This window comes from Myodes glareolus, chromosome 4, assembly GCF_982192425.1.
Source record: "Myodes glareolus chromosome 4, mMyoGla1.1, whole genome shotgun sequence".
NCBI classification, from domain to species: Eukaryota; Metazoa; Chordata; class Mammalia; order Rodentia; family Cricetidae; genus Myodes; species Myodes glareolus.
In genome coordinates, this window is record NC_142029.1 from 53,394,783 (window position 1) to 53,420,121 (window position 25,339).

The 25,339-nt window shown below is 42.2% G+C and overlaps 1 protein-coding gene across 1 annotated transcript in view; it reads left to right on the forward strand.

The window, feature by feature from the left end:
* The window catches only part of Slc9a9 (solute carrier family 9 member A9), a 551,770-nt gene that overhangs the window by 112,637 nt on the left and 413,794 nt on the right, over positions 1–25,339 (forward strand). The window contains exon 5 of the mRNA XM_048452510.3: positions 24,866–24,981. Coding sequence (XP_048308467.3) covers positions 24,866–24,981 — 116 coding nt within the window. The remainder of the gene's footprint in view (positions 1–24,865; positions 24,982–25,339) is intronic.

Consider the following 25,339-nt stretch of genomic DNA (forward strand, 5'->3'; position numbering starts at 1 on the left):
TTACTGGGAGTAATTACCAAGAGCAGAAACATCTAAGAGATAGCTGTATCACCAAAGCCCACCCCAGAATGGGTAACAGCTCATGAAAGCTGGGCACCTGGTGCACCCTGCACAGCCTGCAGGCAGACCAATAGGTGAAGAGCGTCTTTTCCAAGTGACTCAGTTGATCCAAATCTCTTCCAGGTTACTCGGCTGGTTTCTGTTTCTTCCAGGCAGCTGGTCTGATCTCAAGAGTCTTCTTTGTTACTTGGCTCTCTTCTATCTGAGGGGTACTCTGAGATTTTATTGCTTACTCTGGCTGGGAGGGTTCTAGTGATAATCTGGTCCACTTCAGGGACTTTCTGACATGTATTTTGAGTTGTTTGCCTTACTGCTTAAGGAACTTCCTGCAAGAAGAAATGTTTCAATCTTAGAGGAAGCTGTTACACAACAAGTGCCTTCACAGTCTTTAAATTATAGCAAGATAATTTTTTAAAAAGCACAGAAGAAACTCTGCAACAGGGAGCTGCATACACGGATGAATGGTGTGTCTAGAGGTCTGGCAGTGGTGGGAGGAAGGAGGGCCAGACTAAGCAACCTGAGCTCTGGTCCATACATTATTTCTAATTCTGTTTCTTGTTTTCCCACCGATAAAATGGTAAGTGTCACCATGTGGCCTCTAAAAGCCCTTCTGACACCACAGTCTTTGCTTTACATCTGAGGGTGACTTCTCTTGTGTTGATTTTCAATTTGTGTGAAATTCTGTACTTTAATATCTGTCTTTTCTGAAGTACATTTAAGCAAAAACTCTACTATAAAGCACTCCAAAGTCTCCTCATCAGAAGCAATTATTAGGGTGTCATTTCCGTCTATTTACATAATTTAAAATAATTTGAAGGAACTACCTTCAGTTCAGTTTTAAGAAATATGTTAACTGACGACTTTCCAGCCAGTTCAAAGATGCTCTTCTCAGTGGTCCTCACCTTCCCTGCTGGCAGTCTCCCTTACCAGTGCTACAATTTCCACAGAGGAAGAGATCAGAGAGGACATGGGAGAAGGGACCTCTAAGAAGACCTTTCTTGGCACTTCAGTTCCAAGAAAGACAAACTGCCATCTCTTGATGCAGATAAAGAACTGCGTCTTTTTCCATGCATCCTGCACCTCTGTCTTCAGAGCTATTGATTTCCCTTCAATAGGCAGTACTTCTCAATCTTTAACAAATTAAACCTTTCCAATGGGGCTTATGTTAAAATGTACATCTCAGTCTGAGTTGGGGCTCAGGATTTTTCCTTCTTAGACTGTCCCCAGGTAGATGAGATGGGCCAGAGAACACACCTGCATGGTCCGTGCCAATGAGGAGTTGGAACTGGGACAATAGAACCACTGAGTACTCTTTGAAGTTCTCTATGTGCCCAAGGCACATAGATGAGAAATCTCAGTATGCTTAGGGAACAGGCCATCTGTGACCTAAACCCTGGGTAAATCAGTGCTCTAACAGTATTGCAAATGCTATTGAAAAATACACATGTTCAGTAGGGCGAGAATTTCAGTCATCCAGCCTTTGTGCTGGAAAATCTGTTGTCCTTAGAATTAACATGAAAAATTTGAAAATCACCCTCTGCCTCAAGTCCTCGGGGACCAGTGTGCCAGCTGTCGATGCTCCATCCATCACTATTCTGGCCTCTGAAAGGACTCAGACTTGGGGCAGTGTGGTTTGCTTCTGTCTACATGAACACCTGACTTTAAAGCTCCGCAGCATCCATCTCTGTGCATGGGGTCAGAACAAAGTTTTGTCCTGGCTTTTCAACAACAGTTATTTTTTTCAGTCTCCCCCCACAAGCCCCGCATTTATTGGTTTGTTGATTTCTAAAGGCAATCTTTGCTCCATCAATCACATACCCGGAGAGAAATATTATTTTTATCACCTAAGGAAAGCAGGTGCTGAAACTCGGAGCAGATTTATGTGTTGTTGGGTTTATCTATCTGTGGGGTATCTGAACTAAATCAGCCTGTTGGGTTGACGAGACAGGAGATGTGTGGAGAGTCAAAGTCACACTACCTATCGTCAGGAGGTTGAGGGGAGGAATTATAACTCGCAAGTTGGAAAAGAAAGGCTAGATGATTTTTTGCAACGGCTGGAACTGGTGATGTGGGATCCAGACTAGATGGAAACTCATTTGAAATGAAACGGAGACTTCAGAGACAGCCAGATTATGGGTGTCCTGAGCCCTATGCACTCTTAGCGAGTATTAAAATTGCAATTAACTGAAATAATTGAGTCTTAAGAAAGGAGAATGTGTAAATAGATAGAACTTGGTCTTAGAAGAAGTCATAGCGAGACCTATTAGTGGGCACTAAAGATAAAGTTTGCTAAAAATAAAAAGTTGTGGAGTGGGAAGAAAAATGTCACCAGGCACAGACATGAAAAACAGCAGAAAAAAAAAGGCCCTTTGAGACTGTGGTTTGGAAAGGAAGCCTGCTCCATTCTGAAAGCAGCACATTTTGTGAGACTTCAGGAGTCCCTCCCCACATAGGTACAGTGGCTTATCTCTTGGGCGGGGTGGAGGCTACTTGTTTTTCTTGATGATGGTGACTTTGTTTAATCTGCCAGAAGAGCTGCTGGGTTAAGGCAGGCTTGCAACTTGACAGCCTCTCCTCTGTATCCATCCAGTTCTTCAATACTTGACGTGAAAGAGCTACCTGATATTGTTTTTAGAAGTCTTGAACCCAGAACCACCCAAATTCTAGGCAAGTGTTCTTCCTAGCAACATCCCAGTCCTTGTTTTCTTTTAAAAGATTTATTTTATTTTTATTTATGTGTTTGTATGTCTTTCTCCCAACTATAAGCCATTTGAGTGGTCCAACATTGGTGCTATGAATGAAACTCTGGTTCTCCAAATGAGAAGCAAATTCTCCTAACCACTAAGCCTTCTTCAGCTCCAGCCCTTGACTTTTTTGGAGGTTAGAATCTCCCTACATTGTCCAGGCTGACTTCAAACTCAAGATCTGCCTTTACCTTCTGAGTGTTAGAGTTGTCGGCCTGCGACCTGCCTCCCCCTTGCCTGTCACTTTTGTTCACTTAAAAAACACTTTGTTTTAAAAAGTTTCCTGAAGGCCATCTTACAACAGTACTTTTTATTGTATGCACTGATTTGTCAGTCATATTGCTAAGATGTAAGAGCACACCTTTATTAAAAAGATACCATGGAGCTAAGGGTCCTAGGGGTCTACCTGGCCCTTGCCTGGTCTGTGTGAAGCCCCTGGTCTTCCCACCAACAAAACAAATCTGACCAAATAGTCTCTGAGACTTGACACTCATCTCAGGAAAAGCCTCCCCGTTTTTCACCTTCAGTTATCATTACTCAATTCTCCTTCTCCCTCTTTTCCGTGCCACCTCTCCAGCACAATAGAGAGCACTATTTATCACTCCTGCCTTTGGTGCTACCTCACTGGTATCCACAGCTGGTGTGAGGAATCTGAAACCCTGGTTGCTATAGGAGGGAGGCTCTGGAGGGAAGCTCCCCACCTTCATAGCCCCTTCAGAATGCCTCTTCTTTCCCTAGAGCAAGGGATTTAACCCCCAGGCTCACTACCAGGGCCTCCTTCCCACTGTGTGTCTTTCATGGAGTCCTCCCTGCCCACACCTGTTCTTGAGCCCACTCCACATTCTCAGAGCAAACATCTGGAAAGTGTTTATTTTGACAAAGACAGAAAAAAAGATGGAACAAAGACTGTTTCAAAGAGAATTCCTTCTCTGATCACATGAGTGGCTTGGCTTGGCTCTCATCTGTGTATCCTGAAATTGTAAGAGATGTAGGGAAGGGTCTGAACTTCATTAAGAGAAGGCATAAGGAAAATACTCTATGCCGTAGTCTAACATCGTCGGTTAGTTCTTCCTGAAGTGAGGAGGCCAGATTTCACCTCCCATCTCTTTGCCTTCCTAAAATGAACCTAGAAAATAGACCTGGGTGGGGAAGGCCTTTCAAAGCTTTGCCGATTCTTTAATAAAGGCTAATTGAGTGTGGAGGTGGATTGGGGCTGAGCAGGGGAGACGAGTGGAGAGAGCAGAGGTGGCAAGGAGGAGCAGTCCTGGCTCTGTGTAGTTACACAGGGCAGGCGGGATGCCAGGAGGCCTAGAGAAAGTTGAAGGTGTTTCATGTGGGCAGGAGAGCCTTGTTTCCTGACACCTCTCTATGTCTGGGCTGAGCTGACAAAAATAAAACTGCACACCTGTTCATTTGTTCTTTTATCAGCAAGTAAGGCCAGAGGCATTGGCAGCCAACTACATTCTCCTCAGGGGGCCCCGGCCTCACAGGGCTGGTCCTGACTTTGAGTGCTAGGAAAAGAACCACAGAGAAAAATCCTGAGTCTTACACAAAGATCTGTTTTGATTTTTCAAATTGTTGATCACATTTATAGCCATATGCAACTTTTTTTTAAATATTTATTTATTTATTATGTATACAACATTCTTTCTGTGTGTATGTCTGCAGGCCAGAAGAGGGCACCAGGCCTCGTTACAGATGGTTGTGAGCCACCATGTGGTTGCCGGGAATTGAACTCAGAACCTTTGGAAGAGCAGGCAATGCTCTTAACCACTGAGCCATCTCTCCAGCCCCATATGCAACTTTTTAAATGTTTGCTTTATGATTCAAGAAATAGGCTGCATAGTTATCTATCTATCTATCTATCTATCTATCTATCTATCTATCTATTATATATCTATCAATATTTTCCTATGTGGCTATGTATTATCTATCATTTATGTATACATATGTACACATTAATATTTTATATATTTAGTTTTACAAATATGTATAATCTTATGTAATATACAATATCTTACATATACTACATTACCTCTATTTTGCTCAATATATGTATGGTTGCTTATATTTATGTATTGTTTTTCCTTAGTTTTATGTGCAAAATAGTGTGTGTGTATGTGTATGTGTGTGTTGTGTATGTGTGTGGTGGTGTGTGGCAGGTTTTTACTGTTTATCCCAGAATAGCCTCAAACTCATATTCCTTCTGCCCTGCTCTCCAAAATGTTGGGATCATAGGCATGAGCCATCATACACTACTCATACATACATAAATATGTATATACATAGATGTATACACATATGTATTTGTTTTTGTTGTGTGTTATCAGAATCTTTACAAATATCATTTAGACTTAACATAGCATATTCATTTTCAGGTCTTTAAAAATATTCTGCTGGCTCCTATTGTTAGTAATCATAGCCAAGCGAGAGAAAGGCAGCAGCCTCGTTATTGGATTGAGTGATTATTGAGTGTGGATTCTGTAGGAACTGTTTCCAGCGCAAAGCTCAGAGACAGAGCCCTAGGGGACAGAGTTCTGGAAAGCTGCTATCTGCACAGACAGGCAGCGACAAGTGTCCCCACGGCCAGCCTGTTATGCAGATTGCTGAGTGTGGGATAAATGCTGATGATATAATCTTTTCAGGTGTCTCCAGATGGGACAACTTGATAAAGATTGGGTGGCCAAAGCTAGCTGGGAAGGAATTAGGTCCCACGGGGAACTTGCTAGGCTCCTAGAGACCTGCACTTGAAGGGTTTATGGGGTCATGGTGCACTTTTCACCCCCTTTACCTTCTGAGCATAAGGTGTCTGCTAGTGTTTCTCTGGCACGTGTCCCATCCATGTGTGCTGTTTAGTCACAGCCATAAACAGGGTGACTCCAGCTCACCACAGAAATCTCTACTGGTGACAAGCAAAATACACCTTGCCCCTTTGAAGGTGTGTCACGATAGGTGTTTGTTATAGTCACATGAAATCGACAAACACAGGCAATTTTCCATGCGGGAAGCCAAGAGAGTCCAAACTACACAAAACCAGACAAGAGATAACCCAGACCTCCTATTGTGTATTGCCTCTTTCCTCAGAAGATGCAGGGAGAGGAGGGTATGGATTGGTCTCTGAATTGAGACCTGAAGGGTACAGGACTGTTTCTGCACGGTAGAGGCAGAAAATACCCCCAAGAGGAAAAGAGGGACATAAAAAAGTAAATAGTGTCATTCCATTAGCCCTGTGTGTTGTTCAGCAGAAATATTGTACCCATGTTATCACGTGTTCTGCATCCAGGTAAAATGTAAATGCTGTTTTTGTAGCACTACCATCTCTAACATTATTGTTTAGAACCTCACTAGTCAGGAAACATGAGTAGAAACTCAAAGCACTGACTACTTTTATCAGGGGAAAGGGAACTGCTATGGCATGGGTAGTAAATGTACCCTAAAGGCCATGCAAAGAGGAGATGGGACACTTGCCAGTGGAGCATCCTTTATGAGGCCTAACCTAGACGAAGAAAATAGGTTATTTGGCTTTTCAGACCGGAAGTGTCCCCTCCCTGTCCTGTTTCATGGTTACCTGAGGTGGGAAGCTTCCCTTCCCCCAACCTTTGCTACAGTGTTCTTCCCTACAAATCCGGAAATGACAGAGCCACGTGACCACAGATAGGCCTGGAGATCTGAACCAAGAGCAGCATTTTTTTTCCTTTAAGTTGATGATTTTTCCTTTGGAATTCTGTCATAGCAACAGAAAGCAAACATGCTGATTAAAAGCTAAAGACCCGAACTCTCTTTGTCGATTGAATCCTTCATCTGCAAAAGACCCTAAAGTGAAAACTCAGTAATAGCATGAGTACATTGAGAGAGCCTCAAGTCCTATCCCAAAGGGCCAGTAAACTAAAAAAACGACACCTCACCCCGCTGGCCCATTTACCCGAGAACACTACTCTTCAACTGCTGTGGGACACCCATGCCAAGCCCTTCACTGTGTGCCATGTCCCATAGAGATGCGGCCATGTGTTGACAGAACATATTAAAAAATTAATGCTTCATTTGTCTGTTGAAGAAGTAGCATCCATTTATTGAGATGCCTACTGTGTAGCTGCAAAATAGTCCCACAGGCCGGTATTGCTGTCCTCAATGGGAAGAAGTAACCAGTGTTCCAAGTGGCTGTGTTGTTCTGGGTTAAACTGCTACTGAATGGCAGTGCTGAGAGCTGAACTCAGCATTTCTGTAGAACCCTTCGCTTTGCATTCAACTGCTACCTGGATAGAAATTGAATTTATGATAATTTTTAAAAGTATTTTATTTTTATTGTTGTGTGTGTGTGTATGTGTGTGTGTGTGTGTGTGTGTGTGTGTGTGTGTGTGTGTGTGTGTGTCTGGTCTTCGTGGAGGTCACAAGAGGGCATTGGGCTTCCTGAAGTTAGATCATCACAGGAGATTGTGAGCGACTTGACCTGAGTGCTCTGATCCAAATTCCCATCCTCCATAAGAGTAGCAAGGCTAATGGGAGCTCACTGACTCCATAATGACAGCTAGGGAACCTGCACAGTATCAAATTAGGCCCTCTGAATGAGGGTGACAGTTATGTGACTTGGGAGCTTGTGGGGGGTTCCTGGTAGTGGGACCAGGATTTATCCCTAGTGCATGAACTGGCTTCTTGGAGGATATTCCCTACGGAGGGATATCTTGCTTAGACTAGAAACAGGGGGGAGGGCCCTGGTCCTGCCTCAAGGTGATGTGACAGACTTTGTTGACTCCCCATGAGAAGCCTTACCCTCTCTGAGGAGTGGATGGGGAGGCAGAATGGGGGAAGATTAGGGGAGGAGGGTCAGGAGGGGCAACTGGGATTGGTATGGAGAGAGAGAAAGAGAGAGAGAGAGAGAGAGAGAGAGAGAGAGAGAGAGAGAGAGAAGCGAGCACCCCTAACTGCTAAGCCATCTCTCCAGATGTTCATGTTAATTTTTGATCAAAGGAAAAGGGAAACTTGAATACAGATGGGCTGCTGCAGAACTTGGCCTGGGATCCTACAGAGACCACCATAAAGGGTTCTAGAACTCGCAGAAGAGTCTGCCTCTGTCAGGTGGGAAGGGCATGGAAGGTTCTGGAATCCAGGAATTGCATTTCTGAGGCAGGCCCAGATGAGAGGCGTTAAGACTCCAGGAACACAGCTGAGTCTGACCTGCTCCTGCTAGCACACTGCTGCCTGCGCCTTTAATTCCAGTCTTTTGCTAACAAAGGCAGAAATGTTCTTTCTGTGCGGACTTCATTGGTGTTACAGATACTGTATCAACAAAGGCCTGAAAGAATTATGCAAGGAAAACATTTTCCCCCCTGAGTTCCTTCTCAAAATCTTATGTGTGGGGGAGGAAAAAAATGTAAGAAGAATAGACAAAGAGATGTAAGTAAACAGCAGGCCAAACCAGAGGCGAGCTTGCACATCCAAAGGCTGCAAGGGACGCTGGGTTATTTCAGGGTTCTGAGTGTTGGTTTTGTTGGCCCTTAATGTTTTCAAAGCAGAGGATCCAAACCTGCCAGCTCCTGAGATATAAATAGTGTTGAGATGCTCTCCCCTCCCTTCCCCAGCTTCCGTTGTTCCTTTTCCTCCTGTTTAACTCTCCATGACCCAGCTGATTTCCATCTTTTGCGAACTGAGCTTTTAATCACCCACTGGATACATTCTTCTGTCGCTCTTGAACGCGAATGATCAGATGCTCAATTTTTACCACTTGAGAAAACTGCATCCGCATTTTGAAGCATAAGCCTGCTAGCCCTGCTCCTGTTGGCAAAACCATCCCTTGTTCCTTCCCTTATCTGCGAATGGGCCAGGCCACGCCACAGCAAAAAGTATGTTCTTTGGGGACTTCCTTCTACCCCCAGTCCCGATGATGCGGTCATCTAAAATGGAGGCGCAAGATGATCGCTAACCATGCTTTACTGGAAGCAAAATGTTGTTCCAGTAACTAGATAGTTGAAGTTCATAGATCGGAGTCTACGGACACAGATGCAAACAGGGCCAAGGCGAGAAGAGCAGTTCAGTAGCAAGTGCGGTCAGGGTCCCAGGAAAAGCAGGCAGACATTGCCAGTCAGCTCTGGTCATTTCCAGGAAGACACAGCCCAGCATGGCCTCCACTGTATTTTCTCACAGAAGTTCACAGTTTGACTTTTTCACATTTAACCTTTTTAAATGATTCTGAAAAAAATGTAAAATACGCTCCTGGCACGCAGCTGCCAGTGTGCAGCTTCTGGTGGTGCGGAATAAAGGGGACAGCTCTGCTGAGCCAGCCCTATTCATTAGGAAATGGAAGACTGCGTGCAGTTCAGGGCCTTGCTACTTAACAGTGTATCCAGAGCCCAGCAGACTCCGTGTTGGCCGTGACTGAGTCCAGAACCTCAGGCCTCGTCCTAGGTTTGCTGAATTATGGTCACGAGTTATCAAGGTCCCTGAGTGGTTGGTCTGCACGTAGGGTTTATGATGATAATGATAACTTGCTTGAATGTAGTGTGGGGACACACCTAATGTCCCCCCCCAAAAAAGACCTCCACCATGACACACCTACTCTGGGGGACACCCCAGAGCCTTTAAGTTCCCAGAACAATTGATTGACTATCAAGAAGCATGTGATGGGATTCACTGTCTGTCCTCACTTTGCTGTGGTTTGTCTCTCACCTCCTTCCTTTCCCCTCTTCCTGCTCTCATTAGTTACCAGTGAGCATCAAACTGAGCCCTTCCAGCAAACAGCAAAAGAGCCACCGGAAGAGCAGGGCTTTGGGAATTGTTCACGCACTTGTTCCAGATGGTCCTGGTTTTCTTTGCCTGCAGTTCCTTGTAGCACAATTAGTAAAACTCAGAGACAGATACTGGGGATCAAGCTGAAGATTAGAAAAGCAAAAGAGTCAGTCCCTGGCTCTTACCTTTACCTCAGTCTGAAATGGTGATCCTGCCTCCAGATGTCTCAGAATGAGACTGTGTGAGAGCTATCTCTTCCCATCTTATATTTCCCACTACCACCCCATTTCAATGACAAACTAGTATGGCTACTGGGATTAAAGGCAGACCACTGCCTGGTCTGTTTAGCTGACCAGGGTGGCTGTTTTACTCTCCGTCTTCAGGCAAGCTTTATTAATTAAAATACAAATGAAACATCAGTACAGCTCCTGCTGCTTCCTTAGTCAGCATCTTGCTTGTTTGTCTTTAGCTGCTGCTGTTAATATTTATTTGTTTTACTGTTTTGTTTTGCCTTGGTCCTTCGCCCATCATTATTGGAATTAGAAGTCCCAGTCTAAAATGAGTCCCTGACTCAGATGCAGCATCCTTTGAGAAGATTTCATCTTCTCAGCTCTCACAAACTCCTATCTAGTCTAAGAAATAGTTATTGTATTATTTAAGCAATAATGATAGGAAAAGAGAATGTCCATATTCATCTCACATATCATTTTTCAAGCATTTTCTATCTATTATTAGTTGAATATATGTGACACAGAAGCCAAAGACATGGAAGACCAATTCTTAAATGTATTGACATTTGAGTCTGAAATAGAAACATAATTTCTCTTTGTAAGTAGCTCAAGATAACACTTCTGTCAAATCCAGCCAAGTTGCTATGGACTTTGATGGCTCCGTATTCACTAAGATAGAAAACAACCTATTCTTTTGGGTATAAACCTAACATTTTGAAAATGTATTTAATCAAAGATAGCATCTTTGAAAATCATATCTCTGAAAACTATGTCATCAATTTTTGATGTCATTTTTCCCCCAGCTTTACTATGAAATTGGGGGGTTCAGACGCCTTTATTTGTTGGCTTAGCAATGTAAGGTTTCCTATCTGTAAGTGACCCCGAGTTCTCCTCAAAACCAGAAAGAGCCCTGCTGTTAAGTGTGACAGAAAGATCACTAGACTTTGTGTTCAAGATCTTTTGGAAAAGCAAATATGTGGATCCCAGTCTTGGGGGGTAGTCTCCTGGTTTGCTTTCTATTGCTGTGATAAACACAGGGCCAAAAGCCATCTGGGGAAGAAAAACTGTATTTCTTGTTTGTTTGTTTGCTTGCTTGCTTGCTTACTTGCTTGCTTGTTTTTTAAAGATAGTATTTCTCTGTGTTGCCTTGACTGTCCTGGAACTCACTCTGTAGACCAAGCTGACCTCAGACTCACAGAGATCCGCCTATCTCTACCTCCTATGTTCTTGGATTAAAGGCGTGCATCACCAACCTCTTAAAACTTACAGTCTATTTCTGAGGAAAACTAAGGAACTCAAGGGGGGAACCTGGGGATGGAAACTAAAACAGAGACCACAGAGAAACACTGATTTAATAGCTGGCTCTCGTGGCTTGTTCAGTTTGCTTTGTTATAAAACCCAGGATCATCTATTCAGAGGTGGCCCCACCCACAATGGGTTGAGCCCCTCACATCAACCATTATTTAAAATAAAACCCCACAGCTCACTCTGACGGAGGTATTTACTCACTGTGGTTCCTCCTTTCCATGTAAACCTAGGTTGTGTAATTGCCAATAAACAAACAAATAAATAAACAAAATCCTAAATACTGCATGGGATTAAATAAGTTACATAAATGTTACCTCTGTCTCCTGGGGAGACAGGTGTCCAGCAGTTGAAGATCATTTCTTCATCTCTTCTCATTTTCATTTCAGACTACGTATTCAGAAAGAATGCTGTTAGTTTAGAAAAAAGAACAAAAGAATGCCGGTTAACAAAGTCAGTACCCTGTGCTTGGTTTTCAGTTTAACAAAGGTTGTGTTTATTTTGTTTCAATAAATAACTAAATGCTAGAAAATATTATTAATTACAGAATTGTCTTTCTTCCTCTCTTTTTCCTTGCTTTTATTTTCCTTCAGACTTCAATAAAGATATAAACTGTCAGAGCTTGAATTTAATTTAAAAGTCACTAATTCCTTCTCCTCACTTTGCTCCACCCAAATCCAGATGTACATCTTTGTATAATAACCCAGTATCCGGGTTGCAGAATAATTAAGGGCTGCTTCAATTCAGCTATGGAAGGAAACTCCTACCTTCCACAGAACTCCAAACGAATCTGACTTTCTTGAATTTTTATTGTGTTTATGACTAAACTACCAAAGCTATCTGTGACTCCCTAACAAGGCTGCATTTGTCCCTTTTGCTGGTATCCTTCCTCACTTTATTCAGGAAGTTTTAAGACTTGTGGTGGTGGTGTTGGGACCAGTGTTCATTTTGATGAATGTTTACCCCAGGATCCCTCCCCATTCTCCAGAACCAAGCTACAGTCAACTGGAAGGGTCATCTCTTCCCAGGTAGGTCTGGCAAACTTCAAGAATGAGCGTAGACCAAACATGTGCTTCCATGAAGAAAACACCTACCTAATGATGTCTCCAGGCAGCTTCCAAAATAGAGCTTCTTTCGACTGATAGTTTCTTGGAGAGAGGATTCCACATAATCTTTTGTGCTTCCCAGAAAAAGTGATATCTGGGAAAAATGGAACTAAAGGCTTGAAACATTCAGCAGGAGCTCCTGGTCAACCACACAGATTATTATAGTGTTTGTTATATTTCAAGGAAGTCAAGGAGAGACAGGTAGCTGCCTCTGGTCAAAGACCAAGGCTTCCTAATTAACAGTCTGTTATTTCTCTGTTATCCCACTAGACTGTCTATTATACTTTTTTTCTATTTTACATCCTGCTGCTGCCACATAGTGTTGAACAAATAAATATTGGGCACTGAATTCAAAATTTATTATATGTAAACAGTTCTTTACTTTTTCTCTTAAAACTTTGTTTTTTGTTTTGTTTTTTTACAAAGTAAAGACATCAATATTTTCTTCAGTTGTACCCTTAAATCAAATTAGGTTTGCTAAATAATAGGCATCTTTGTCCTTCAAAGCAAAGGAGTAGTTACATAGTCAAACCAACTGTAGACCTCCTCTTCTTGGCTTTCATCTGCAGACGCTTCATTCAAACACAGTCGGCATTATGCCTGAATCAAAAGTCTCAACTCAGATCAGATGAAGGCTCACAGAACAATTCACCTCCACACCTAGTAGTACAAAGCCATCTTTAAGCTGTGGGTTGGGGAGGAGTGGACATGGAATAAAGGGATAAGGGTAACTTTTATCTATTTTCTGGTGGTATACAGACCATAGTATTGGACGATAGTCCAAAATGCCCTCACTGATCAGTTAGCATTGGTCTCCTGTAGGTCTAACATTAGTCTGGTTACTTACTATTATGTCAGGAGCATCTGAGAACAACCTCTAGATAGACCTTCTTTAAGAGATACTTGGGTTGCTGGGCATGGCGAGCAAGAGTAGTGATGGCAAAGCTCAGATACATCATAGTGGAATCATTTCTAGATGAAAGCAGGTGTTGTAGATGCTGTTGTCCTTTAAAGTACTGGGGCAATTTCTTTTACATTTGGTTAGTGGATGTTTTGTTAGACTCAGAGAACTCTGTCCACTCTAAAAAGTGAACTGAATCATTACGAAAGAAGTTCACTCCAGACCCTCAAAGGAATTTTAAGCCACAGGTTGTGTTAATGCAATACAAGCAAAACGGGCTTCTTCAAGCGTTCCATTCTAGATTTCAAATCTTTCAAAAGTCGTTGACACGGTTGAAAATGAAGCAGGGCAAAGAAATCCTGTTTGATTTTCATCTGTCACAAGATGAATTGTTCCTTCTATCTTGTCATCAATAATGACAACATATTTTAAGGTCATCAATCAAAGCTCAACTAATGTAACGTCTTAATTTGAGCTAAATATGTTTTAAACATCTGCATTATTGATCAGCTGACTGCGTGCTGGGCTATTGATCTGATTGGGGAAAACTCGGAGGGCTGCATCTTCTTGTCATTTACATTCTGTCGCACCCAGCAGTTGTTCTCAGGTTCCGAATGGTACAGCTGGAAAAGATAAATATGTGTTAGAGACTACGAAACGAGATGGAAGCTTCCCTGGGAATGTTATATTAGGCAAATTATATTCAAATCACAGGCTTTTTTTTTCCCCTTTGCTGAGAAAGGCTTCGGGGAATTGACATGGATTGGCAGTTCAGGTGAATTTAGGAAAAATAAAAATCACATCCCTGGTTCTGCTGCCAGCTGGCTTCAACGTGGCTTCAGCTGTCACTGACCTGACCAGGTCTTGATCCCTGTTGTTCTGCGGGAGCTGATTCTGGACCAAATTGCTGGGCTGTTTCTTCCGACCCTCATTCTAAACAACTGGTTCCAAACAGTGCTTTAGTTTCACTCTTAGAGAAAGATGGCAGAGCACAGAATAAGGATGGGTAACTTCTGCACACCTTGTGACAGGTCCCTTCGCCTGGGCAAGGGGAATAGTGGGAGGTGATTCTCTCCCTTCCAGCAGAATGAAAACAAATGAGATGATGGTCACGCATGTATATGTGTGAAGGTACACATACCATGATACATGTGGAAGGCAGAAGACAACATGGAGTTACTTCTTTCTTCTCACATTTATTGGGTTCTGGGGACCGAATTCAGGTCACTAGGACTATGAGACAAGCACTTTATCCACACAGATGTCTTGCTGATTCCCTCCACTTTAGATCTTTCTGGAAAAGCTTCCCATTATTATTCATCAGAGGATATGTGCATAGCTATGTATGCATTATATGTATCGCACACAGTACTCACATACATACACATACATGTTTCATCTCAGATAATCTAAGCTGATATGATTGGGTCCAAAACAAACCACCTACATTGTTCTGTTAATTAGCATGTACATGTTCCTTTAGTAAACAAAAAATTTCTGGGTTTTTACAATATTTAAAATCAGGATGCCTTGTAAGGTTCTGCCTACAAGCATTTCATTTTTTGGACCAGATTTCTTTTCTCTCCAACATTCAGTATTGCAATTATGCCCATTTCATATACATGTTAAGGTTTATATCATCTTTCTTCCAAGAAACTTAAGGCACTTCACAGAAGGGAGTCTTGATCCCCAACAGGCAACTATGTAGTTTTCTGTAGCCGCAGGAACTAGCTCAAAAATGCAAGAATGAGTGAAGCTTCCAGAAGATGCCAGGAGAATGAGAGGATGGAGACAGATGCAAGAAAAAAAATGGATTCAGCTTTCTTCCAACAGTCTCAAGGTCACAGACTGGGCTCCCATCCAGGATTAAATGACAATGTATTTTATCACAGCTCACAGCTTGCTGTCTGCAATACTTTTCCCTCTTGAAAAATCATGGTGGGTAGTGGTAGGTCCACACGAAGCCACGTACAGGACTGGTTGAAAGGAAATCATGGTGGGTAGTGGTAGGTCCACACGAAGCCACGTACAGGACTGGTTGAAAGGAAATCATGGTGGGTAGTGGTAGGTCCACACGAAGCCACGTACAGGACTGGTTGGAAGGAAATCATGAAATAGGACTCCTACAACTACAGTCCGTGCCTAGAGGGAACATCTGAGACATATCTAATCCTGAAATAGATAAGATGGTCTCCACCAGAAGCAAAAAGCATAGTGATGGACTTTAAAACTGGGAAAACTAAGGCACAGCTATGTTAAATTTCATTCTTAATAAAAAAAAATAGTAAAAGGAAATGTTTTAAAATCTCATTTATATTAATTGTTGGTTTTACCTGTTTATAAAATGAGAACCATGATGGATGCCCAACTGAGTGCGCTCTCTCTCTCTCTCTCTCTCTCTCTCTCTCTCTCTCTCTCTCTCTTTCTCTCTCTCTCCTCTCTTACACACACACACACACACACACACACACACACACACAAGTTTCAGTGAAAGTATAACATATTGGGTGATAATACTCCCCCCAAGAGCCATAGAATATTTAATAAAACCCCCAGTAGCAGACATGAGAAATTCCTTTGAATTGTTGTCTAGAGGAGTCCAGGAGGGTCCCAGAACAATATAGGTCACTGCTGATGCCCATGGTTGCTGTGTAGAAGTTTAAGGTAAGTCCTTATTGCTGAAGACATCACATGCTTGAGTGACTGGGCTCTGGGGATTTGTGCTGGAGATGACTAGAAAGCCTCCTTCCTGAAGCTGGTTTTTATTCTAATACAAGATGCTGTGCTAAGGGAGGAATGTGATTAATAGTCCTACCCAGATGTGGTGGCTATGAAGCACGACAATGGCCAGCATGGCCAGAGATCCCCAATGGTGCAATAGTGGCACTTACATTTTGGTAGTAACCAACAGAAATATAATTGAACTCAATAAGGCCTGTGTAATAAAAGAAAAATCGTGCCTGAAATTGGAAACCTACAAGTACAGGTGGCTAGTGAAGTCATGGATCTTAAAGGGGAATCTGCTTTTTCCACTTCCTTTCACCAGTGTTGTTCCCGACTGCATTCTAAACACTTAAAGTGTAGGTAAATGTAGATCTCACACCTTATCCAAGAAGATTCTTTTGGCTGCAGCAGGAGACTCTTACAGAAAACCACAACTAGTAAAAATACATAGTAACACCTTATGGGAGCATGCTCAGTCACAACTGATACATCTACAAAAATGCTACTACACCTAAGACTTAGGGAACATTGCAGAAAGGGGGTGGGAGATGGAAAGACTGTAGGAGCCAAAGGACCAAGAAGTCTCACATGAGATTGTACTTTTCACCTGGGACAGGGAAGCTGTACCCATAAACCTCAACAACATGGCTTACTAAGCAAGACCTGAACAATTCCAGTTGTCCTAACAGTGTAGACAAGGGGGAAATCCTAAGGTCCCTACCCTTAGACGAAGAGCTACAAGCAGTTAACTGCCAAGAGGGAGAATTAATCTTTGCTAGGAATGAGCCCTTGACTGGTTATCCAATACCAAATGCTTAGCTCTAACAACATAAACATTCAGGTAATGCTAAAAGGACCCAACAGGCTATATTTACATGTTTATTTGTTTACATGTATTTGTGATGACAGTAGTTAAAGAAAAGGCCATGAGCTGGCACAGGAGTAGGCATGGAGGGGTAGCAGTGGGAGTAAAGAGATGATGTACTTGTATTTTAATTAAAAGGTAATAAAAAGAATTTGTAAATGGAGCTCAACACAGAACAGGCCTATCTCATGTCCCAGTAGTAAGGGGCAGATGGTGGTGGCTCTAAGATTACCAGTGGCTGAGTTTTATTTGTTTGTCCATGAGGTTTTTTGTTTGTTTGTTTACTTGCTTGCTTGCTTTTCTTATGTCAAGAAGAAACTGCCTTGAATAAAACAGAATTTACAGTTCAGGAAAGCAATCCGAAGTTGAAAGCACACATAGCGCTGGGGCTCTCTGAACAGGATCCTTATCTGGATGCATCATTCAGGTTCAACAAATAGGTCAACTGACTCTCCCAGCCTGTCCCAAGCCCTCTAAGTCCCCAAAGCCAAGCATCTCTCTGCTAACTTGAACCGGACCTCTCACAGGCACGCTTCCCTTTATGATTTCTCCTGTCTCAGGCAACTTCTCCCTTCCTAGGGTAGAAACCATGTGTTGAACTAGTTTTGTATTTTTCACAGGACTCAGCAGAGACTTTTATGAGAGAAAAATGCTTACTAGTATCATGGAATATGATAAACAATGACAGGGAGAGGATTGTGAATTTGACACCCATAAGAGCCACATGGTCCCACAGACACTCAAAGGTATATAGAATCCTGCCATCCAGAGTCCACTTCGCCATCTCATGCACCTAATCATAATGAAGCAAAACTTCTGTTTGAAGCTCTTCTTTGTGAACCACAGTGAGACATGAGCATCTTCAAAGCATCTCACTGATCTGGAATTGATTCAGGTCCCACCCCAGCTCTCTTTCTGGAGAAAATGTGAGTCCCCTCCTCACCAGATGCCTGAGAGTGACTTGTCTGAATTTCCTCATTTTCCAGTCTCTCTTCTACCCATTATAGTCTCACTTTACACTCTAATGGCCCTAAATTAATTGGTCCTCTTGACACCTTAGCTTCTCTGACCTCATTAGCACATCTTCTCCCTTTGACTCCTGTAAAGCTCTCATCTCTGGTGACAGAGTCCCAGCCTCTCTGTTTTCTTCATTCTCCTTTAACTCTTTTGAAGTGACAGGGTCCCTGGGGCCTTGGTCATCAGCCTTCTCCTGCATGTTCTTTCTAGAGTTTTATCTACAGCCAAGGCTAGACTAATACACCTCAAATATTTGCTCTCAGTTTCAAGTCCGAAGCAAACCCCTTACTGATCTATTTCAGACATGCCTATTGCACAACTAAATACTCAACATTTCTAAAACAGAACTTCTGTAAGAGAGAGCTTCCTCAGATTTCCCCAGTACTCAGAGTTGTGCATGTAAGCTGTCTTCTCTCTAGAGCACTTAGTCACACTGTGATAAAATGTAAGTTACAAATGGGCTAATCATGCTCTAAGTGTAATCTCTCTGAGAGCAGGAGTAATATCTACTTGTAATTATTTGTTGAATGAAGAAATTTAGTGTTTAAATTAATGAATTCCTGAGTGACAAAATGAATAAAATTGGCTAGAAGACCCAATCCCATGGAGCATAGCGCTAAGGGCTTGTGAGCTCTCCAGTGGGGCATGGCTATTGAATGGAGGCCCAGTAAAAACAGTATGATACTGGCATCATCTACAGTACATAAACAAATAAATAGGAAAATATGCGAATTCAAAAGGAATCATTTAGGCAGAGGGTTTAGAAATCCAGTGGCTGAAGAGACAGCTTAGGGCACCGTTCTTCCAGACAACCTGAGTTGGTTCACAGTCCCCACACTGAGTGGTTCCCAGCTGCCTATAACTCCAGATGTATGGGGCCCAACATACATCTTCTGGATTCAACAGGTCCCTGCACTCACATGTACATAATCACACACAGAAATGCACATATACATGTTGTGGAATATTATTTTAATTATGTAACGTTGCAGTACATTTGTTTATGCTGCAGAATATGACTTTAACAGTGTAATGGTATGTTGCATTTGTTCATGCTGCATTTTTTTAATGATGTGAGGATGTGTGTTTAGCTATGTAAAGATGTACTGCATCTGTTTAATTATGTAAAGATGTGTTTTCTTTGTTTCACCTTGCCTGCCTAAGGCACCTGATTGGTCTAATGAAAAGATGAGCAGCCAATAACTAGGCAGGGGAGGGAGAGGTGGGCCTAGCTGGCAGAGAGAATGAATAAGAGAAGAGAAGGAGTAGAGAACAAGAGAGAAAGAAAGGGAATACCTGGGGTCAGTCAGTCAGGCAGCCACCAGCCAGCAAAGACAGAGAAGGACTACAGAAAGCAAGGTAAAAAGCCTGGAGGCAAAAGGTAGATAAAGAGAAACAAGTTACTTTAAGTTAAAAGCACTAGCCAGAAATGAGACTAAGCTAGGCTCAGCATTCAAATCTAATAATAATTCTCCGTGTCATGACTTGGAGGCTGGTCAGTGCCCCCCCCCCAAAGAAAGCCTGGTACATATAAACATAATTATAAATATAATAAATTTCAAAAAAAGTTCAGAAATTCATGTGTACATTGATCCTGGGGCCGGTGGGTTCCAGATTTCCTCACTAGTGAGTGAGCTATGTCTGCCTGTTTCTTGTGCTCAGACAGATATGTGATCCTGCAGAGTGGTAATGAAAATAACCCAAGCTTCCCTTGCTTAGCCATTAAGGGTTCAAGGCAAAAGCCCTTCTTTCTTGGTGATGTAGACAGTTTGGCAATGGTTATTTTTAAAAGAGAAAAGGAGAAAGAAATTTTTTAAAATATGGAGATAAAAATGACATATTTAAAAAGAAGAAAATGACATATTTTGAAATTATCCAAGCAACTGAACGCTCTAGAACTTTTTGTTTTGAAACATTTTCTCAGCATGCCTTCAGGTATGTAGTTTAGAGAGTGTGAGAGACGATGAAGAAATTGAAAATTTGTACATGCGTCATGAGCACTCCATAAAGTGCGCTGAGCATTTTCCCAAATCCCCTTGCCCAGTGCCCTCCATTAGAACAAGTGACATTCTGCCATGTTGTTACATGTGAACGGCTGATTCACACCCTGCCGTCTCCACAGCACCTGTGCTCCACTTTCCAAAGACATACACGTGGGCAGCGTGCTTCTGAGAGCCCAGCTGAAATCAGTGTTGTCAACACCTATGCTTGATGGGGCAGCTCCTGCCACCGCCCACCCCTCACCTGGGACCCCTGGTGACCTCTAACTTGGGTTCGCCATTTGGAGACTCCGGAAAGGGTTTCTGTGAAGCGCTGACAGAAGACAGCCCTCTGTGAAAATATATGACTGCTAATGAGTTCACTCTTTAACCGCCCTGTTAATATAATCATAACTAATTGTCTTATTAATAACAATGTAGCAATGACAATAGCCTGTCAATATATGAAGAGCAGAATAAGAATAATTCATTGCAGTTAGCAGTGATACTGACTATTGTTAGATCATTAAGAGTAAAAATGACCAAAATGAGTTCATATTATGCTAGGTTCAGTTTGTTTGTTTGTTTTGGAGATTTTCTTTTTGCATTGCTTTATTTATTTATTTATTATCTATTTATTTATATGTTAATTCAACGAAGTAACTGTGATTATGATTACTTTTGTCCAGTAGTTCATCGGGAGTAAATTATAATTTACATTTTTAAAGCAGATGTGTGTGCGTCTCCACCCACACACTGATTTCAGTATTTCAAAGCATTGCAAAGCTGTGCTAAGCGTTTGTGTTTGTCCACCCAGATTCAATTCAATGGCGGCTCACTGTGTGACTATTTAACCTCTGCGACTCTTGATTGTCTCATTTGTGAAGGGGATAATTACGATGCCTTCCTCAGAGGATTATGAGGATTAAATAGCACAATGACTATCTATTGTCTGTAACAGAACTCACTAATGCACATTATTGTTTGTTTCTACCATGGCCATTATTTTAAAAGAATTGGAAAAATGCAGTAAGGCAGAAGAAAAGTTCACATTTAATTCCTTTTATGTAACTGCTATTAACAGTAATAATGGACCCTGTGCTGTTCTAGTTTCCTTTCTATTGCTGTGATAAAGACCATGACCAAAAGGAACTTTAGGAGTTGTAGGGGTGGGATGGAGTGGTAGGGGTGTTTGGGTGTGGGGTAGTCAGGAAGTAGGATGCGGGGACTTAGACTTTACTGGGGCAGGAAGGGAATGAAGAAAAGACAGGCCGATGGACACGGGGACAGAAAGCTGGGATCATATGGTCTGGGCTCTCAGATAGAGAAACCAGAGCACTCCAGAAGTATAGCATGGATCATGAGAGCAGCCTTCAGTCTGAAAACACCCTGGGGAGAAAACTGCGGTGAGCATTTTCTGCACACACTATCAGTCCTCACACTCAGAACCTCCAAAGAAGGCTTTGGCATTTCCCTCAAGGTCTTACCTGGGGAAGGCTTTGCTATTCCCATGGAGTTGACGTCCCGGTTATTGGTTGTGCCTATATCAACAACGTACAGGATCTCATACACTTAGGGCTTCCTCTGTTCCTCACCAATAATGAGAGCCAGATCACACCTGAGACTTTGAGAACCTGGCACTTGATGCTTGAGGACTGTGGCATGCAGGCCTGCTTTGTGGGGGTTTCTTTCCTGCCCAGTTCCCACAACCGGAAAGCCCCCAAAGAAATTACACAGAGGTCTATATTAATGATAAACTGATTGACCCATTATCTCAGGCTTCGTATTAGCTCTTATAATATATATTAACCATTATTCTTATCTATGTTAGCCACATGGCTCAGTACTGTTTTCAACAGGGCAGATCACATCCTGCTTCTTCCATAGTCTGGGCAGGACTCCGGAAAGAGCTTTCTTCTTCTCAGAATACTCCTGTTCTCATTGCCCCACCTCTACTTCCTGCCTGGCTATCAGCTAATCAGCGTTTATTTAAAATACAGTTGACAGAATATAGAATTGTCCCACACCAGAGGATATGATACACACCTCAACATCCAAAGTAGTCCCAGAATAGCTGTCCCTTACTGAGAGATAGCCAGCAGACTCAATCCTCAAGGCTGGGGCCTCTGTAGTTCCAGCATGGTGCTAGAGACCTGGAAAGTGCTTGGGGAGCCGCTGATCCCTAACCCAAGATGAAAGCTTGGAAACTCAGGTTCTGCTATCAGTGAAGGCATCAGCAGTGGAAGCAACAGCGGGGTAAATCACTATTGTGATGGGAAGTCAAGTCAGACAGAGATGATTTTACTTCTAGCTACTTGGATAAGGAGCTGAAAGTGCCACCCACAGTCAGGGTGGGCCAGTGCACCTCCAGCAAGGCAGTTCCTCCAGGGAGAGTCACTACTCTAGGGATTTTAATCTGTGACAAGTTGGCATAAGAACAAGTCTGATAAAAGAAAAGGGTTTATTTGGCTTAGACTTCCATGTCGTAGTTCATTATCAAGGGAAGTCAGAGCAGGCAGCTGGAGGCAGGAACTGAAGTGGAGATCAAGGCCTGCTCAGTTTGCTTCCTTATACTACCCAGGAGAGCCTGGCCTGGGATGGTACCATCTGATGCCTAAATTTATTCAACTTCAGAAATTTTAAATTTTTTATTTATTAAGTTTTGATAATAAATTTTCTGTACCCAAATATTCTTGCATATAATTTTAATGGTTGAGTATTGGTCAGCCATATATGCTGTAAATTTTTTGAAACTGTTGCTGTTACAGCCATATATGCTGTAAATTTTTTGAAATTTTTTGAACAAGTAATAAGTACTTGTAATCTGAAGCAAACTGAATATATATATTTCAGAACAGATTTGAAAATTTATTGATATTAATCCATAGGAAAAATTTTTGATGAAATACGGACTATCTTAACAGTACTTTTAAGGTGAATTGCCATACTGACTTATATAAGGACATCAGTTTTGTTTGTAGCAATTGTACAAACATGACTTTTAGCTTCTTCTTAGCTTCACTAAGTGTAGGTAGCAGGTGTGTGTGTACTTTTCTCTTCTCCAAATTCATGGCTTCTGAACAATATGCAATAAGTATACTTCAACTCTGAGTTTCTTCTTTCCTAAAATTAGCTAGTAGACACAGACCTCAGGGATGCGATCAGTTTGTGATGTTTATCATGTTTCTGTGCGTGATGGTGTTCAGTGTCTGAAGCACAGTTCAAATGAGACAGGACCTTTGTGAAGGCAGGATGTGAAAAGGGCTGAAAGCAAGAATAATGAAGACCATTCCTCTATCCAGGATGTAATTTTCCAAAATGTTACAGGACTGACCATACTGGCAGATTTCCACCAAGGGAGTTATGTTGGTGACAGATATTATTTATATTTCTGATTATTTTCATTTTTGTCCATACCACTAAGCCATATGGTCAATGAAGGCACGGATTTTGGTTTGTTAATTCTTAGAAGACATGATATAGTTGGTGGTCAACAAAAATACATATTGAACAACAGCAACAAAATAAGTTGAATGAAGCTTCCTTGGATCTGGTGGGAGACTTTTATTTGGTAGCCAGTATGTGGCTCCTTGGGAAAGTTATCCAGACTGAGGCCCTTGGACTCGCCTCTTCACAGCTCCTGTGCTCAAACGCTACTGAAACAGTGTTTACCAATACTGAGTACATTCGATCTGGTTAAGATTCAATTTCCACCCTGGAATCCATACTCTGCAAGTTATGTTGAGTGTCTTATCTAACCTTCACTGTGGATCCACTCAATAGTTCAATCCAGAGGATGGTGTCAGCCTCAAGGTTTTAAGGATATTCCAAACCTGCCCCTTGGACTGTCCAGAGTGGTTCCTCCATGGGATGGCTAAGAGTCCATTAATGCGTGAAACAATCCCACACCAGTTTGGATTCAAAGGGTTATTTATTTGAGGGGAAAAAACTTACAGGACACCGTCCTACACGACAACCAGGAAAGGAGTCTAGTTGCTGGAGCAAGAGTGAGAGCGAAGGGCTGCCGCTGCTTTTTAAAGAGAGACCATGCCCCAGTGGGCTGGTATCTCAACAGCTGTTGGCTGAAGGAGCGGAAGGAGCTCCTGCAGCAGTCCATTGCTTGACACAACTTGTCAGTATAGTGGGAAACATAAAGCCATTCTTCAGGCAACACGTTCTGGTGGCTGAAGTCCCCAGCGTCAGAACCAGGCTGTCTCCATTTAAGCCTAAGCATCCTACTTAATTTGCTGTATTAGATAGGTTACTGCCTCACACTGTATAAATATTATCGACCTTATAGGATCAACTGCGGATTACGTTAATTAAAGCACCTAAACAAATCCCATCTCCACCTTCCCAGAACAGTCGGGAAGCTGTTCCCTGAGATGGCTGAGAGCACTGGGCACCAGAGGTTGCTTGTTTTATGCATTCTGCAATGTCTCCATGGGCCATTATTGTTCCCCTATCTGATGAATCGAGGTCCCGAGGGTTCGACGGTTTTGATAATACCCTGAGTCACATGGCTTGAATGTGATAGTGGCTGTTCAAACGCAGCTCTGTCTGAGCTATCCCCTTATGGAAGTAGTTCTCTTAAGAGAATTGAAAGCATTGGTATCACTGTGGAAATTGTGAAGTTCTATTAGCTGATATTTAGCTGTTTCCTAGTCACTCTCCCAACCTCAACCCATTTTTTAAAAAGTAAACCACAAGTGGGTGAGGATCTCAGCATCTGTCTAGAGACTGGACGGCCTGCAGTTCCTCAGGACTGTTACTGGCTTTAAGTTACATTGGTACTGAGCGCCTATTCACCTGTCTCTACCTTCTCTCTGTTAGGGTTTAAGCAAAAAGAATAATCCAATAAATAAATAAATACAAACTTTAAAGTGTTCATTAGCACGTGTTATCTAAGTGTAATAGTGGTTTCATAATGATATTTTCTTATGTGTGTATGGTATATTTTGGTCTTATTACCCTCTCTTGTTTCCCTTCCTCTCCAGCTGACCTCCCTTCCCTTCTTAGCTAGTACCCTTTGTACTTTCATTTCTTAATTTTATTTTATATTATTATTTTTTCATTTTGGTGAATGAGTTGGCAGGATTGGTGGTTTATGCATGGTACATATCCAGGAAGCACATCAGAATGTTCTCTGAGACCGCCTAGGCTTGCACAGGCTCCGGCTTGATGTTTGAAGGTCCCTTTGTCTCTCTTCTACAGGTTAATTATGTATGGCTTTGTGAAGGCCATGGTGCACGCTGGCCAGCTGAAGAGCGGGGACTTCCATTTCACTGACTGTTTGTTTTTTGGGTCACTGATGTCTGCGACAGATCCAGGTAACTGTTCAAATAATGCATATCTTTCTTTGAAGAATCAAGCATTGGAATGGACGGTTTCTCCACAGGTGGTCATCTAGTCTCCCTGGTAATGATTCTTCATTCCTCATCGCAGGCTTTTGACACATCTACAAGTGACTTAAGCAAAAAGTCAAGAAAGAAAAGGAAAAGAAATAGGTGATATCAGACAGCTCCCGAGAAATTAGACAGAAAGCAATCTCCATAGTGGAAGGAACTTTTTAAGGTCATTATTGCTTCTCTTGAATTGAGAGCCATTTGGAACTGTTGTCCTTAAGTTGGCCTCCATTTGACCTATCTTCTTTCAAAACTTACCTGTTGAATCAAATAGTTTAAAGTT